This window comes from Sceloporus undulatus, chromosome 6 (assembly GCF_019175285.1).
Source record: "Sceloporus undulatus isolate JIND9_A2432 ecotype Alabama chromosome 6, SceUnd_v1.1, whole genome shotgun sequence".
Classification (NCBI taxonomy): Eukaryota; Metazoa; Chordata; class Lepidosauria; order Squamata; family Phrynosomatidae; genus Sceloporus; species Sceloporus undulatus.
In genome coordinates this window covers 106,399,279-106,416,828 of record NC_056527.1, presented here as the reverse complement: position 1 = coordinate 106,416,828, position 17,550 = coordinate 106,399,279, and the positions used below count along the sequence as shown (strand labels likewise).

The following is a 17,550-nucleotide window of genomic DNA, read 5'->3' as shown; positions in this document are numbered from 1 at the left end:
CAGACTTACACATTAAAAATAGGTGTTCTGGTTTGTCAGATTCTCTCCTTCCTTTATTTATTTCAGCAGTAAACAATTACTTAGTCATCAGTATTCATTAATGTCAAGCGATGGGGTACAGGAGTGGATGGATAGGAGGCTGTACCCATATTCTCAGGGTACCCCATATTATTGGGAAGGGAGGTAGTAGTGGATGAAGAAAGGGTGGTCAAGGCAACAGACCCTTCATCCAGAGTCCGCTTGTAAGGAACAGGTGGCTCAGCCCACAGGTTTTTCAGAGCCAGATAGGCCAGGTATACCTATGAGAAAAGAGGTGGCAGTCAGGTACTTGCATTCAGTTGTATAAATAGTTGATCTCTGTGATGCTGTACTGAGGCTCAAAGCAGAAATTAATCGGAGGCTGAGTGTAGGCCACTGGCAAGAGTACTGGCTTTAGTCCTAGAACAGTGATCGTGACCTTTTAGAGGCCGAGTGCTCGAACTGCAACCCCAAACCACTTATTTATTGCAAAGTGCTGTGTCCCTCTGGCTTTCTAGTAACAAACTCTGGCAAACTCTGTGCTGGGGCGATGGCACATGTGCCCACAGAGAGGGCTCTGAGTGTCACCTCTGGCATGTGTGCCATAGGTTCGCCACCACTGTCCTAGAACGTCTGGATTAAAGTCAGAGCCCAGTCATGATCCTGAAGTCTAATATAGGCAAATCACTCAGCCTTTCCATAAACACAATGTTTGGTAAACAACTATTAATATAATATCTCTTAGAAATATCTTGTTTTCAGGGACATTCCATCAAAAAAAAATTTTAATCATGTCAAAATACTTAGATTTTAGAAAGACTAAAAAGAGTTTAGGAAAGCACTTTGGTTTTTTTTTTAAGCAAAGCTCCTCTAGACAAAACTGAACAAATAAATATCTCAATTAGTAATATGGCTGCATACAATGGGAAAAACTGTTTGGAAAAAACAGCATTTTCATAATTGTTGGACAATTCAAAGTGCATTGCTTCAAATAATATGATCAGATACATATTTGAAATTCAGCAGAATGCTGTTGCTAGATTGACTGAAGTGCAGGCATTAAGGCATTATCCTGGGCTTCTAGATGAAAGTGGTTTACAAATTCAGTGGACATGCTGGTGCAGTATATTTTACAGAGTGTCATCATTTTTAAATGATGAGGTTCATCCATAAGGACTGTCTGCTTGTAAGGAAGAGGAAAATGGCATCATTGAAGGGATGTACTCCTTGAGGTTATTCACTAGCCTTCTGTGCTAACAATTACCGGATGCCATGTCTCTTTTTCAAAAACGCTACTTGTTCTATGCACAATACTAGCTAACTAGGGACCTGAGGAGATTGGGCAGGATATCACAGGCCAAGGCCATGTTATCCTGCTCCTGATTCTGACCCTGGTCAGTCCCTAGGCCAGCACAGCAATGGACGAATGTTCACATGCCCGCCTGCCCTCCGCCATGTCACAGAGCTGCTGCTACCCTGTGCCCCTTACCTGCCACCACCATCACATCTTCCCCAAAGAACTCTACTGTGGCCCATAAGGGTGGAAACATGACCCTTGACTAGACCCACGTGGCCAAGTGCCTTCAGGGAAGCCATGATGGTGGCAGCGGTGGCAGGTAAAGGGCTTGTGGTGTCCTCCCTTGCCAGGGAGTTCTTAAGAAACTCAGTGGCAAAGGCAAAGATCTAAATTGGTTTGCTTATATGCAACATCAATGTCATTAAGAAAGACAAAATAAATGCAGCCCTAGAAAGTTAGAGAAAATGAGTTTTAAAATTATGTAACGACTATGGCAATATAATTTTAAACGTGTATAAATGATTTCTGAAACTAAAGACAGAAACTGAGCATGTAAAAAAATACATGGTAAGGTGAGGCCCAAAATTTTGGGTGTAATATTCATATGGATGTATTGAAAAAATGCGGTCCAAAGATATAAAAGTTACTTTGTGCAGTAATTTACAAGAAAATCTATATTGGATGATGGTATCTAACCCCAAATAAGCTGTTGAAAATGATCCAGAATGTTTCAAATCAATATTGAGGAGGTCTAGATAAGGAGGGCTCCTCCTTTAATGTGTGATTAACTTGCAAGAAGGCAAAAAGTTAGTGGTGTGAGATTTATATGTTAATCAAAAAAATAAAGTAAAATAAATAAAGCTAGATTTTGCAGTGTTGCCAGAAATGTTTTTGTTGGGCGTTATGAATAAAGAATGGGATAGTAAACATCAATCACTAATTTGATAACAGCATCAAAAATATTATATGCTCAAACTTGGAAATAAACTGAAGCACCAGCAATGGAAGAATGAATTGTTAAGGTTGCTGAGTTATCCCAAATGGCCAAAATAACATGGGTTCTAAAGGATAAACCAATTGAAGACTTCTTGAAAGACTGGAAACTGTATAAGAAACCTAACAATGGAATAATTTATGGCTATGGTTATTAATAATTTTAATAAGATTATTTAATTGGATCTTTAAAGGTAGCATAATTTCTCCCTCTTTTTTATTTTTGTTTTCATTACAGTCAGGATTGGGGGCTCATAGCCCCATTGTATGTTAGTTGTATGTTTTTTTGTCATTTTCAGTCTTCTCTTTTTTCTTCCTCTCTCCCACTCCTCCTTTTCCTTCTTCTCCCACCTCCAGTTTCTTAATCTTTGTTTATATATTAATTTTGATTGTAAATTAGATTGTTTGTGTTAAAATTAATAACAAAATTAATCTTTAAAAAATGATATCACTGATTCTTTAAAATCTCAAATGTGAAATTGCATCTTCTAACTTTATTCTAAGAGTAGCATCCGAAGACTGGAAAATGGCCACTATAGTACTTTAAAAAGATAATCAGGGAGGGGCCAGGCAGTAGGATCCAAGAAATTAGATTGGTTAGTGAAATATCTTATCTGGACAAATTGATAAAAACCATTATTAAAGATAAAACTAAATTAAAAGTTTGAAGGAGAAATTTAGTAAAGAATTACAAAAGGAAACCCCAAGTCACTAATGTTTTAAAGTAGAAGTTCCCAGACTTTGATCTTCCAGTTGTTTTGGGCTTCAGAACCCAGATGCCTCGGCCAGCTTGGCCAATGCTTAGGGAATCTGGAAGCTGAAGTACAAAAAAATCTGGAAGAGCAAAAATAGAGCACCACTGTTTCCGTTTTTTCAGAATATCAACAAGAATGTAGATAAATATTATATGCAGCTTTCAAAAGTTTTAAAGAAATAAGCCTCAGTTTAAGAGAATCTCAACAAGATATTCAGCTAACCTCTATATTTGATAGAGATCCTTCATTTGCTAAGCAAATAAATCGTGCTTTTTCACAAAATGCATAATTAAACTAAGGAATTAACATCCACAAAATGCAAAAGTCACTAAATAGACAGCTTCAAAAAGGGATTAGGCAAATTGGGGCAGGGGAGTTAGGCTATTAAGTAGTCATTATGGTTATAAATCACCTCCAGTTTCAGTACTGTAGATTCTGAATGCAAGTACACTTCTGAAGCAAGTTTTTGGGGAACAAATGTGGGAGAGGGCTGTTGACCTCATCTTCCTTTTGACAGTCTCATTGCCATCTAATAGCAATGAGCAATGGGAAATGAGATGCTGAACTAGATTGACATTTATTCAGATCCAACTGGGCTCTTATATTTTTAAAGAATTGGCAAGTAGGTTTTGGGAAATGAAGGAAGCTGTGGAGGTGGGGAAATGTGTGGGTGAATGTTGCAGAAGCAGAGAGCTGGGCAGCAGAGAAAGGCAAATGAAAGGGAGCTGAGGATGTGTCAGAATATCAAACAATATCAGTTCTGTTATAATTGGGTTTTGCAAGTAAAGTGTTTGGGTTAGGTTAGCAAGAGAAAAAGGCTGTGCTATTTAATGTTTCAGTAAGTAAGGTTCAAGATTTTTGTGGAAAAGAGCATATTTCAAAGGTGATGAAAGACTTCTAGAGTAAAAAGCTTCAAAGTGAAAAGATCAGCTTCATTTTCCATTTTTTCTAACTCTTGAAAGCCTCTGTAACTCCTCATTACGGAAGGAAACTAACAGTACTTTGTCCAGTTTCTCATTGCGGTTATAGAATAAGACTGGTCAAAGGTGTGCTTTTTGCAGATTCTACTTAGTGAGTTGCTCCTATAAGTACAGAGAATTCAGTAGCCCCATGCCTAACAGATCGCTTAGATGTTACCTATGGTCCCCCCTAGAGGTAACATTTTTGTTAACTGTTCAGCCTTCCTGATCTAACAACCTCCAGCCGTGGGCTGGACTGAGTCCTAAATTGTTTGGGTTCATTCTGTGCCAGCTTGTAAATGAAGGCCCGCTGCAACTGCTTCAATGTGAAGGCTCCTCCTGATTAATTCGACAGCTTGTTGATGGGAAGGGTGAGTCACTCAGTTCCACAAGGAATGAAGGAATAAACATCCTCCAAAAGATCTGAATCCTGAGGCTGTTTTTTGACTATTTAAATCAGTAGAAATATACTGAGCCTTTTCGACTGAAATAGGGAGTAGGCACAATTTTTCTTCTTTTTTCCTTTTTGGTTGCTCTACATACTAGGAATCTCATCTGTAAACTGCACGAGAATAAGTTTCTGGTGTGATTTTCTAAATATCAATCTGCAGTTTCAGATACAAAGGAAACAGTGGTCACTTTCCTAGTCTGTGTTACAACAAAAAATGTTCTATCCCACTAGTTTTTGGTACAGTCAGCTCTTGATATTTGCAGACTTGTCATCTACGGATTCAGGCATCTGTGGACAGCAAACCCAATTGTCCCCAATGGCAGTGCATGCATTTGGCTGTGCCACCATTAGGGTCAGCCCCATTGTCCCAAGTGGCAGCGTGTGTATGCAGCCATGCCACCATCAGAGACGAGTCCTGTTGTCTCTAATAGCGGTATGGCCATATGTATGCGCTGCCACTGGGAACAATGGGGGCTGTCCCTAATGGTGGTGCAGCCACAGATATGGGCTGCCATTGGGGACAACACAGGTTTGCTGTTCGCGGATGCTTGAATCCGTGGATGACAAGTCTGCGGATATCAAGAGCTGACTGTACATATCTTTGTGAAATGGCCAAAAACTGGTAAGATAGAACATTTTTAACACATATTAGGAGAGTGACTGCTGTTTCCTTTGCTGTTAGTATCTGAAACTGCAGATATTTAGAGAATCACACCAGAAATATATTCTTATGTAGTTTACAGATCAGGCTGTGCCTCCATTAGGGACAACAGGACTTCAATGGTGGCATGGCCACATGCACAAGTCACCATTGGGGACAATGGAACTTGAGCATCCACAGAATTCAGTATCTGCAGGGGAGACCAGAACAGTTCCCCCTAGATACTGAGGGCTGACTATATATGCATTTTCTGTTGGAAGGCTGAACAGCCTACAATATCCTTACTAATCTACAAGGCCAGGGGTGGACAATTGTCAGGAATTAGAGAGTTGTATTCCCCCGCACCACACACCCAATTTTATTTTTTCAGACTCCCAACTAGGAGGTGTGAAGGGCAATTTTGCAATGCAAATTGCTCCCAGTCTCTGGAGGAACTTGAGGGCAGACAATTTTTTTTAAAAAAGTCTAGCCTTGATGGATGCATGAGTCCCATAGGCTTCATTTTCCTCACTCCTGCTCTAGACCCATAAATGTGTTTTCCTGGTGCAGAAAAACTCTCCTCTGTTTCTACAAGAAACTTCAAATGCACTTTTAATAAAACACATGTCAGCTCTTTTATCTCTTCCCCTTGGCCTAGTACTGGTAATAATCCTCAATGGATTTACAAAGTTTAAGGAGTCTCCCTTAGCATCTTCTTGTCCTTTAGAATTATCTACTTTAACCAAACAATTCTGGAAACAATGAAACATCGTACTATCCATCCACTGTTAAGCCATGGGAAATAAAGAGGCGCATCTCTAAAATGCCATGCATGATTACTAGTATAAAGATGTGGCTTGTGTGTGTGTGTGTTTTAAACTGCTAGTATGATTACAACTCACCAGCTGCTTTAGCCAGACTAAGCACTGGGATTCAGTGAAGGCAGCAATTGTTAGGTATCTCTATTGCTAACCAAAATAGGATAGAAGATCAAGGGATAGCCTCTTGCTCAGGAGAATATATCTGTGGCTTGGAACCGCTAAATGTACACATTCCAAGTTTGTTTGTGAATGAACTTTAACTAAAACTCTATTTGCCTTCTCTAAATAAAAGCGGAGTTTGCCTCATTTCACTCTTTTAGTTAATGAATTAGATAAGTGAGTTGTTTTACTCTGTGGCTCTCAAAAATTAGTTGTTACCACCAGCGCTGATACAATTATAATAAAACACCCTCAAGTATTATTTTTTTCTCACACTTTATAACTAACACAAAGTCTTCTAGCACTGAATAATGCCAGACACTCCAAAGTCATTAACTCTACTTCATGTGCAATAGGGCAGTAGCAGTAATATGGTATTGGTTTGCTCTAGGTCACTTACAGTATACCTGTAAAGAGGATTATGTTGTTTTTACATTTTTGAAAAAGAAAGGGTATTCAATGCATAGAAGAAAATTACTGCCCTTTTACTAGGCCAAGGGTGGGCAATTGTCAGGAATTAGACATCTGCTTTAATGACTAGAGCCAACTGCTTTCAGGAAGTGTCAATTTTGGCCCTGATAGGATGGGGTTGTTTTTTCTTCTGTTGTCACTGAAGGGGTATACTCTGCCTCCATGGTTCAGTTTTGTAGGGTTTCTCTACTCTAGAATAAAACAAGGAGTACTTGGCTGACTCACCCAGCATGGAACAGAAAGGAGAGCGAAGGTGATGCTAGCTCGTGCAGCACTGTTTCCCAGTAGGTAGGAATGGGTTGACCTATTCCACTGATTGGCCAGAAAACAGAACCCAACAAACCACAGGCATGTCCAGATGACTAAGAGGAAAAGAAGACGACAGAATGTCACACAGTTGAGAAGACAAATGAAGTTACAGCCACAGCAGCCCCTCTGATATATTTTTGTCATAGCTGGGGAAGATAACGTTCACAAGTCTCTTATTTTCTACTTTTCACTAACATCTTTTGTAACAATGAGTTCCCACACCCTTGTATTTCTGAAAAAGATAGGAACAATATCAGACCAAAGAAATGTTAGGCATAGAAATACCATTCTCAGAAGCTGTGTATTCAGCCTATTATAGGTTATTATATGTTACTGTACCAAAACCTGTTGCAGTTTGCCTTTATCCTCAGAATCAAATTTCAGAGGTTTTGTTTGTTTATTTTAAATATTCAGGCCCAGTTCCAAATTTTAGAAGGCCAGCTGTCTTCATTCTTGGCACATCTAGGATCTTGAACTGGACTAAAGTCTCATCACTTGGTTATAATATTTAAAGGCTTAGTTAGTCAAGTTGAGGGAGATTCATTACTGGAATCATCCCTGGCATTTATTTTTAAAAATAAAAGTAGTGGCAATGGAATCCTTCCTGTGTCACTTTTCTAAATCTACTGTTCCAATTAATATCAGTGTAACTATATTACCTTTCCACTTCATTGAGCTAAATTTCATTCTGAAGTTGTAGAACAAGCTTTTGTACACTAGGTTTACTTCTTCAGATGCATGGAGTGGATGTCTATTATCCCTTAAAAATGGATGTGTTATTGGACATTTCTAGAGAGGGAGAGACATGAGAAAATGTTCATAAAACTGAGAAATAGATATAATGGTAGCATGATGGTTATGGTACCCAGTCTAGTTGTTGCTGCTGCTATGTGCCGTCAGGTTGACTTTGGCTTATGGCAACACTATGAAAGAGACCTTCAAGATACCCTGTCATCAACTGTCTTGCTCAGGTTTTGCAAACTCAGGTTTGTGACTTCCTTGAGTCACTCCTTATATAGTGTGGTATTCCTCTTTTTTTAGTGTCTTCCACTTTACCACACATGATCATATTTTCCAATTAGTAATATCATCTCATGAAATGCTCAAACTATGATGCTTTGCTTCAGTCATCTTGGTTTCTAGTGAATGTTCGGGCTCGATTTGTTCTAAAACCCATTTGTCCTTTTATGAATCCACGGAATCAGTATAACTGTTCACCAAATCTACATTTCAAAAGGGTTGTTTTTTTTTTCCTGCCAGCTTTCTTCACTGTCCAGGTTTCACAGCTGTACATAGAAATCAGAAATACTGCAGTCTGGATGATTCTGGCCTTGGTATTCACTGATACGCCTTTCAACTGGAGGATCTTTTCTAGTTCCTTCAAGGCTGACTTTCCAAGTCTTACTCGTCTTCTGATTTCTTGAGTCCAATCTCCACTTTTATTAATGACTGAGCCAAGGTATAGGGAATCTTTGTTTCATTGTCTCTATTAACCATGCCAAAGTTATGTAAACCATCTGTGCCGTTATATTTGTCTTCTTAATATTCAACTGTAACCCTATTTTTACCTTTACTTTCTTAACTTTCATCAGTAGTCATTTCAAGCATTTATTATTTTCTGCAAGTAATAGTTTCCATCTGTATCTTAAATTGTTGATGTTCCTTCTCCCAATGTTCATGCCTGCTTCCTCTGAATCAAATCTTGCTTTCCATATGATATGGTCTGCATTAAATAGGTAGGGTGATAAAATGCAACCTTATTTGACCCCTTTGCCAATGGGAAACCATTCTGTTTTCCCATCTTGTTCCCTCTTGTCCAGAGTACAGGTTATGCACTAGGGCAATCAGATATTGAGACACTCCCATTTCTTTTATAGCAAATCATAATTTCTTACAATCTACACACTTAAAGACTTTAGTGTGATCTATAAAACACAGGTTGATTTTCTTCTGAAATTCTTTGGAACATTCCACTAACCCATGTATGTTTCTAGCATGATCTCTAGAGCCTTTTCCTTTTCTGAACCCCATTTGGACATCTGACATTTCTCACTTCATATATGGCAAAATACTTTTTTTGGAAAATCTTGAGCATCACTTTGCTTGCATGGGATATTGGTGCAGTAATCTGATAACTATCATAATCTCTGATGTCCTATTTCTTGACAATTGGAATGCATATTTAATGTTTCTAGTCTGTGAGCCATTTTCCATATTTGTTGGAAGCTTGTTAGAATTTCAATGGATTCCATCTCTACAGCTTGGAACTGCTCTATTGGTAAGTCATCTGTTCTCTGGGTGATTTATTTCTCCCAAGTGCTTAGAGAGCATTTTCTACTTTACTTTCTAAACTTGTGGGTTCAAATTGTTTTTATTTGAAAGAATCTATCATAATTTCATCTCTTATATAGCCCCTCAGCTTCTATTGTTTACATCTTTTCCCTGCTTTTGCATCCCCATTTCTTCTTTTTCATTTCCAAAGTAAAACACTGTGTTATCTGACTGAAAATGTTGTATTCCTGTCCAGTTTAGTTCACTTGTATCAAGTATGGCCATGTCTAGGTGTTCCACTTCTTGTTTTATAGTTTCTAGTTTTCCCTAATTCATGATACATACATTCCATGTTCCTACTACATATTTTGTGCAGCTTCAGACTTTTCTTTTATCATTGCATTCTTTTACCTTACTAACAACAATGCTGCCATCAGCATATCCTCTTGCTTCACAGGAGAGCACAATCCCATCACCACAGAAAGGTAGTGCCAAGATGGAAATACAGCTAACATGTACCTTTAGAGAAGGGAGACCCAGCTAAAATCTCTGCTCAGCTAAAAACCTAGTGGGTGACCTGGGCAAGTCATAACCTGCCAGTGTTGCCAAAGTGTGTCATTGGAAGGATAAAAGGGAAAGAGACTAGAACCTTGTTTTGGTAACATGCACTCCCTGGATCAAGAATGAGATTAAAATGTAGTAAAAGGGTTCAAATTCCTGCTTGGCCATGGAGACCCACTGGGTGACACTGAGCAAATCACACACTCTCAGCACCAGAAAAGCCCATGATAGGTTCTCCATAGGATCACCATAAGTCACACAACAACAACAATGCAGAACTGGCCAGATCTGGGTAAAGAGATTCCCTAAGAGAAAACATATTTTTCTTCTGGGAAAATAGAGTACTCAAAATGAGCAGCCTTACTGATTAATGCCTGGGGATAGTGGGTGTGGAGGAAATGTTCTTGATAGCTTTACTTGACAGAAGGTAGGGGAACATCCTTGACAGAAAATGCAGATGGGAAGCAAGAAATCAGATGAGATGTGGCATTTAATTTTGCCAGGCTGCAATGGCACTGATACTAAATGCCAGCACCCGAAAAGCCAATTCATTGCCCCCTGCTTGAAACATTCCTTTCCTGTGATCATGCTTGTCAAATAAAGCATAATATCAATGAGTGAGAAAGCATGTGGAAATGACAGCCTTTTGTGTGAAATTGGTACTTCCACATTGTTCCTTCTCTGTCTCCATGTGTTGTCTCTTGTCTTTTGTGAGCCCTTTAGCTCAGTGTCCATCTCAAGAGATGAGAAAACAGGCAGAGGAACAATAAGACAATACAATACCTAGCCAGTATAAAAAGAGGCAGCCTGTACCCATAAGCAGTACAGATTCTTTTAGATCTATTACAAACCAACCCCCCCCCCAAAAAAACCCTTTGAGAAATGTTTGAAATAAAGCAGCAACATCACAACAGTGTCCTTAGAGCTTCTCCCATGACACTGTCAGCTTTTAAATTACTGTTTTAAATAGAGAGTGATATCCTATCCTCTTGCCTTTTATCTTGGGGATATAAATGATACATCTCCCTTTACTATTTAGTAATGCATAGAAAAATAAGAAGCTATCTTTTAGAGAGCCATCCCTTGGTCCATATAATTCAGTATAAGGTAAATTGACTCGCAGTGGTTCTCTATGGCTGCAGAAAAAATCTGGAGTCTTGCAATTCTGTAGTGGTATTGGGAACGTTGGTATCGACAGCATGTTCAAACTACGATTCTGAATAATTTTGTGTTCACATGGAAATGGAGTTTCATACTGTCCAGAAATCCAAGTATTCATTGCCATTTATGTGGGTGTTGTAAAACAAAAAGAAATCCCACAAACAGATGGTTTATGGTAAGCAACATTGCTAAGGGATTTGATCTCAATAAGGAGTGAGCAAACATAACTATATAGCCAAACCAAGTGACCCAAAAATTCACATGAAAAGAATGTATGAAGGTCACTATCAGAACTACTCATAGTGCAGACTCAAGTCCAAAACACACTACAGAAATAATTTAGTTTGAGACTGCTTTAACTGCCATGGCTCAATGCTTGGGGATATTGGGAATTGTAGTTTTGTGAGGCATTTAGACTTTTCTGTCAGAGAGCTCTACAGTTCCCAGGATACCCTAGCACTGAGCCAGGGCAGTTGAAGCTGTCTCAAACTGGATTATTTCTGCAGTGTGCTTTGAACCTAAATTAACTGCAGGAGCTGGACACATCCTTCCAAGCTAAGCTAGCTGGAAATTCAGGGAAGTCTGGATAACCTCTGTTCACTTAACAGAATAAACTTTCATGTTGCACGAAATGTTCCTTTCTTCCTTAGAGGTAAAGGTTATCCAGATGTTAGAGAACAGTATTATAAAGTTCCTAAATATTGAAAATTAAATTACAAAGGTCAATGTCAAAGGAAAGAATTGTCCAAAAAGATGAATAAGGATCAACGTATGGAATCCAACCAATACTTCAGTAGAAATAACAAATGCTTTACCACGTTTTCAGTTAAAAACAAGACCGATTCAATGGTTAGGTAAAATGCAGGTCAACAAATGATCCTATATATATCAATGAGTCCATAAGGAGACATGGAAACATCTTGCACTACTAGCAATCATCAGTGAAGCTTGGATTAGGGGGACAAGCTATATGTTCTCACAAGGTTAGCAGAAATGAGAGATTTTCCAAGAAACCATAAATTTCATCTTCCCTTAATGGGACTGAAATTCTTGACCAAGAATGGCTGCAGTGATTCCTCTTCTCAAGCACAGGCCTTGGGACCTATGTGGCTGCTGTTCCACAACTGTCTTGGGAATGTTGTTTACTTACAACACTGGGTCCATCAAGTAATTATTTGAAGATTTCTCTTGAGGAGGATAATTAGGAAGGCTAAAACAAGAAAGGGTGAGGAGTTGTATGGAACTTCTGAAGAATTAGGGGAGAAGCCAGGAGTTCAGAAGGTTAAAGTAAATATTAGGTTTTGTTACCGCTTTGCTTGGCCTGGCTGGCAATGGGGACTTGACTCATTTCTCAGTGACTACTTTCTGCCGTCACAGTGGTTGTTTTGCTGATAGCAGGAGGCACTGATTTGGATGCGTACCATATAGTTGTTTCAGACTATCATCTATAAGAAACGGTTTGAAGCCACACAACAACAATGGATGAACTCTATTAAGGAGGTCACAGGTATGAATTTGTAGGAAGTAAACAGAAAAGTGGAGAATAAGGAGTCTTGGAGATGTCTCATCCACAGGGTCCACATGGGTCAAGATCGACTTGAGGGCAGTTAAAAACAACAACAACAAATCTGCAAATTACACATACCCAAATTCCGCCCTATGGCTTTGATAGTAAGATAGGTTACTCACCAGAGAAGGTGACATCCAGTACAAGGATGGCATACTTGAACCCGTGATTAGTAATGGAAGTCTCATAGATGTCGAAGCCCAAAAAGAGGAGGCATTGGAGAAAGGAGAGTACACCGACTGTGATGCCATAGCAGCAGGCTGCCCCATTATCATTCAAAATGCAGTGTAACTGGGAAGAGGTTGTCAAGTTCTGATATCCTTCATTCACCAAAGAAGCAAATATAATCAGAGAGAACACCTAGGGCAGGAGAAAATAAAAGAGAAAAGTTAAACCTGAAGGGTACTGAAATACCATTTGTGTCACATTCAGAGACATAGCTATGTTAGTCTAGAATATCACAAAGCGATCTTGTAGCATTTTTGAGAATGTGCAAAAGAAGTTATAGCATAAGCTTTAGTAGACTGGGGCCCAGTACACACTGCCAGGACACGACATCCTGATGGCGATAGTCGGGATTGGGACCGTGCACCAACTGCACGGTCCCAAACCCTACTATGTGCAGGTGGCACCATTACAGCGTTGCACCACCCATACCGGGGGGCGTGTGCATGACGTGTGGGCGTCGCAGCGCTCACACGTCATGCAAAGGAAGAGACTTAAGGGCTGCTCTAGGCAGCTCCTTTTTTGGTCCCCAACGTTGCCGGGCGGTTTAGTTGCTATGCCAATGCTGTGGACCAAAAACGGGTGCCTACAGACTGGCCTGAAAGGGTTGGTCTGTACTGCCTCTTGGTTTACTAGCTTCAAAAGCTTGTATCATATATTTTGTACATTTTCATTAGTCCGATAAAGGTATCTGTTTTGTGGATTCTGGATATTGTTGTACTTTCTTCAGATGCAATTAATTTCAAAGGTCCGAAACACACTGCAGAAATAATCCAGTTTGAGACTGCTTTACCTGCTCTGTCTCAGTGCTAGCGAATCCTGGTGTTTATGGTGATACCAGAGCTCTCTGACAGAGAAGGCTAAATGTCACACAAAACTACAGTTCTCAGAATTCCCTAGCACAGCTGCACATGTGACATAAACACATCCCAAACTAAGCCTCAGGTTCTCTGCAGATTTGAAGAAGAATTTTTCAGACATTTTTAGAAGAATCTTAATTTTCAAATGACATTAGTAAGATTTAAAATGATTTCAATTAGTAACAATTAACAGGTGCAGCATCAAGTAAAACTGCTCTTTAAAAAGCCACGGAATCGCAACTTAGTTAGGAATAGAAATTCCACAGTTGGCCCTCCATACTGGTGGGCTTGCCATCCACAGATTGGAACATTAGTGGACCCCCCCCCCCCATTACTATGAATGGCAGCATGTGCATGCAGCCGCACCAATGCACCTGTGTGCCCATTGCGTGCCCATTAACAATAATGGGACTGGAGGTCGCCTTCTGTTTGCTATTGGTGGGGAGGTCCAGAATACAACCCACCGATATGGAAGGCCCACTGTTTATATCTTTAGATGGTATGGAGGTTTGTGCAGATTGTACTTGTTGGTGCAATTATGGAGTAACACTTTCAGTGGGCCCTTGGTATCCACTAGGATTAGGTTCCAGGACCCTCTATGGATACCAAAATACAAGGATGCTCAAGTCCTATTATATACAATATGTAGTAAAATAGTCTCCATTATATATGATGGCAAAAAAAAATTTGCTTTTTGGAATTTATAAAAAATATTTTGAATCTGTGGATGGTTTAATCTGTGGATGCACAATCCGTGGATATGAAGGGCCGGCTGTACTTTGTGAATGCCCTAAACTCTACAGGACGCAGAGGGCATGTCATACTGTCCTAACAACATATATTGCAGTGCGAAATGTTCTTCTGAAATGTATTTTTGTGTGACTACTGAAAAAGTGATTGTAGAAGATACAGAATGAAGCCAATTCTTATGTTAATTCCTGGGGGGGGGGACCCAGAACTGCTGCTTATTTTAGTCTTTTATTTTCCTATATTTTTCCCTCACCGCTGCCAGTATTCGTGCAATGATCTGTGGTCTTGTAATGAAGTGCACTATGTCATGGTCTGAGAAGTCCTTCCAGGTAGAAACCAACTTCCTCATCCTGTAGATGCTTTATTGTCACAAGCAAAGCTGGATCTTGAGGACTGCCGGGAATGGAAATTGGGAAACATTAATAGCTAGAATATAATACAAGCTCCACTGAGATTCTATCTGTCAACATTTGAAGATTCAGAAAATAAAGCCTATTCCTCAGATCTATAATATGTTTCCTCCCTGGTACACAGTCACTAGCCTTGGATCTACTCATTGAGGCAAAATGAAAGTAAAGCCAATTAAAATCTGCTTTAGAAATGTAATATGCCCAATCATAGATTATATGTTTTTCTCTCTCTAGTAATACACTGCCCTTGAACATAGAGTCATACAATTCAATTGGATTTACTTCTCAGTAGAAACGTACAGTTTACAATTTACATTTTCTAATAGTAAAATTAGTTTGGAAATGTTAATGAAGTAATAAATGCATGGTACCTTGAGGTGGAATTGACCAGATTGTTTGTGAGGAAAATTTTTCCTTCCTTTAATTGTGGGAGTCAGAAACTTGGATTTTTATTTCAGTAATTTTTTTCCACCAGTGGGAATAATATTTCATTAAAGAACTTGAACTTTTATGTAAACTTCTTTTGGTTGCATACATAAAAAGATCTAGCACTGTTTGGGTGCCATGATTTTATGTAAGGTACCTTTATAATAATTACTTAAACTAATAGTGCACTACAGAATGTGCTAATTTGGGACGATTTAGGCCTTGTATGTTTGAGACTCTTAGCAGTGTGACATATGCACAGGCCCAGATGGCCTGGAATATTTGTCAATGCTGTGCCATAGATCCAAATGATATTTCCACACATTTAATCCAATGTTATAGTAAAGAAATATGGCAGTTTCCTCAGGAGACAGAGTGAAGAGGGATAACAGCTTGTTGGATAGCACCTCACTTACTGGGAACCCCAAGTAGCCAAGCTAGCTATACTCAATATTTGTTGAAATTGTTTTGTGTTATTTTCTGTTTCCTGCCAAAATGTAACTGTTTCCCTTGTTGTGGTAGTTGTGTGCCTTCAAAGTTGTTTCTGACTTAGGGTGACCCCAAGGAGATCCTATCACATAGTTTTCCTTGGCAAGATTTATTCAGAGAGGGTCTGCCTTAGCCTTCCTCTGAGGCTGAATGTGACTTGCTCAAGATTTGAACCCTTTTCTCCAGAGTCATAGTCCAAGATTGAAACCACTACACTGCATTGGTTTGCTATGATTTCCTTGAAAACAAAACCTTTAGAATCTGGCTCACTTCTAATTTTCTTCTATTTGAAAGCAATTTATGTGCACGAAAGCTCAGCGTTTCCAGTTTATTTATTAGACAGAATATACAGGTTGTGTTCCCTGGCCTCATTATAAAGTGCATGCCTGCTGTTGTTTTCATGCTCTCAGCTGAACATCACCAGAAAATGCTCGGAGCAACCCTGGCTCTGTCCTTTTGCCATTTCCCCTTCACAGTAAGATCAGAAATTATCCACTCTGCTTGACACTTTTACTTCACAACAGGACGAGTAACAAATGTGACCCGTATCCTCTTAAACGCCATGGTTGAATGTGAACCTGACCATGCCCCCTTGAGCTTTTATTTCCCATTTTAAATACAAGCCAGTGTAATGCAGCGCAGACAGTGTTGAGCCTAAAGGAGAGATGGATTCAAGCACCTGCTCAGCCACACATCTATTAGCTAGATTTCAATGATCTTTCAGTCTAACTTTCTCACAGCGTTGTTAAGACATACAATACAGCTGCCCTTTCGCTGCTCTGAGGCTTTGGGCCAAAACACACTGCTGAAATAATCCAGTTTGAGATCGTTTTAACAGCCCTGGCTCAGTGCTAGAGAATCCTGGGAGTTGTAGTTTGTTGTGGCCCCAGAGCTCTCTGACAAAGAAGGCTTAAATGTCTCACAAAACTAGCTTCCAGGATTCCCTAACACTGAGCCAGGGCAGTTAAAGCGGTCTCAAACTGGATTATTTCTGCAGTGTGTTTGGGACCTTTGTTTCCCACTATATATTGAGGCATGTATATGCTGCACAAGATCAGTTAAAAGAGAACGGGACTGTATAACGATTAAAGTTGTACTGTATGTTGTATTTTATACTGTGTTTCACCTGATGTTGTAAGCCGCCTTGATCCTATGGGGAGAGGCAGCATATAAATAAAATTTCATCATCATTATTATTATTATTATTATTATTAAAACCCTGCCTGCTTGAAAAGTACTGGAACAACTAAGTCCAGCTGTGTCTGTCTTTCAAATCAGTTAAGCTCAACCATATGAGAGCCAGCCTGGAGTATTAGTTTGAGTGTTGGACTATGGTCCAAAACACACGGCAGAGATAATCCAGTTTCATAGAATCATAGAATCGTAGAGTTGGAAGAGACCACTAGGGCCATCCAGTCCAACCCCCTGCCATGCAGGAAATCCAAATCAAAGCATCCCTGACAGATGGCTATCCAGCCTCTGTTTAAAGACCTCCAAGGAAGGAGACTCTATCACCCTCCGAGGGAGTGCATTCCATTGTCGAATAGCCCTTACTGTCAGGAAGTTCCTCCTAATGTTCAGGTGGAATCTCTTTTCCTGCAGCTTGCATCCATTGTTCCGGGTCCTGTTCTCTGGAGCAGCAGAAAACAAGCTTGCTCCCTCTTCCATATGACATCCCTTCAAATATTTAAACAGGGCGATCATATCACCTCTTAACCTTCTTTTCTCCAGGCTAAACATCCCCAGCTCCCTAAGTCGTTCCTCATAGGGCATGGTTTCCAGACCCTCTTTTGGACATGCTCCAGTTTCTCAATGTCCTTTCTGAATTGTGGCGCCCAGAACTGGACACAATATTCCAGGTGGGGCCTGACCAGAGCAGAATACAGTGGCACTATTACTTCTCTTGATCTAGACACTATACTTCTATTGATGCAGCCTAAAATAGCATTGGCCTTTT

The 17,550-nt window shown here is 39.7% G+C and overlaps 1 protein-coding gene across 7 annotated transcripts in view; it reads right to left on the bottom strand.

Moving 5' to 3' along the window:
* Positions 1-34: 34 nt before the first annotated feature.
* Positions 35-17,550, bottom strand: part of SYNGR4 (synaptogyrin 4) — an 18,552-nt gene continuing 1,036 nt past the window's right edge. For 4 of the 7 annotated variants that reach the window (XM_042473001.1, XM_042472997.1, XM_042472996.1 and 1 more), the window contains exons 2-5: positions 14,522-14,661; positions 12,556-12,793; positions 6,790-6,926; positions 35-299 (exon numbers count right to left, since the gene is read on the bottom strand). In XM_042473001.1, the coding sequence (XP_042328935.1) occupies positions 81-299; positions 6,790-6,926; positions 12,556-12,793; positions 14,522-14,617 (690 nt within the window). In that variant the 5' untranslated portion in view covers positions 14,618-14,661 and the 3' untranslated portion in view covers positions 35-80. Of the gene's footprint in view, positions 300-6,789; positions 6,927-12,555; positions 12,794-14,521; positions 14,662-15,049; positions 16,248-16,272; positions 16,464-17,302; positions 17,334-17,550 lie in introns of those variants that run through there. The other 3 variants (XM_042473002.1, XM_042473000.1, XM_042472999.1) reach the window with 3 other exon arrangements.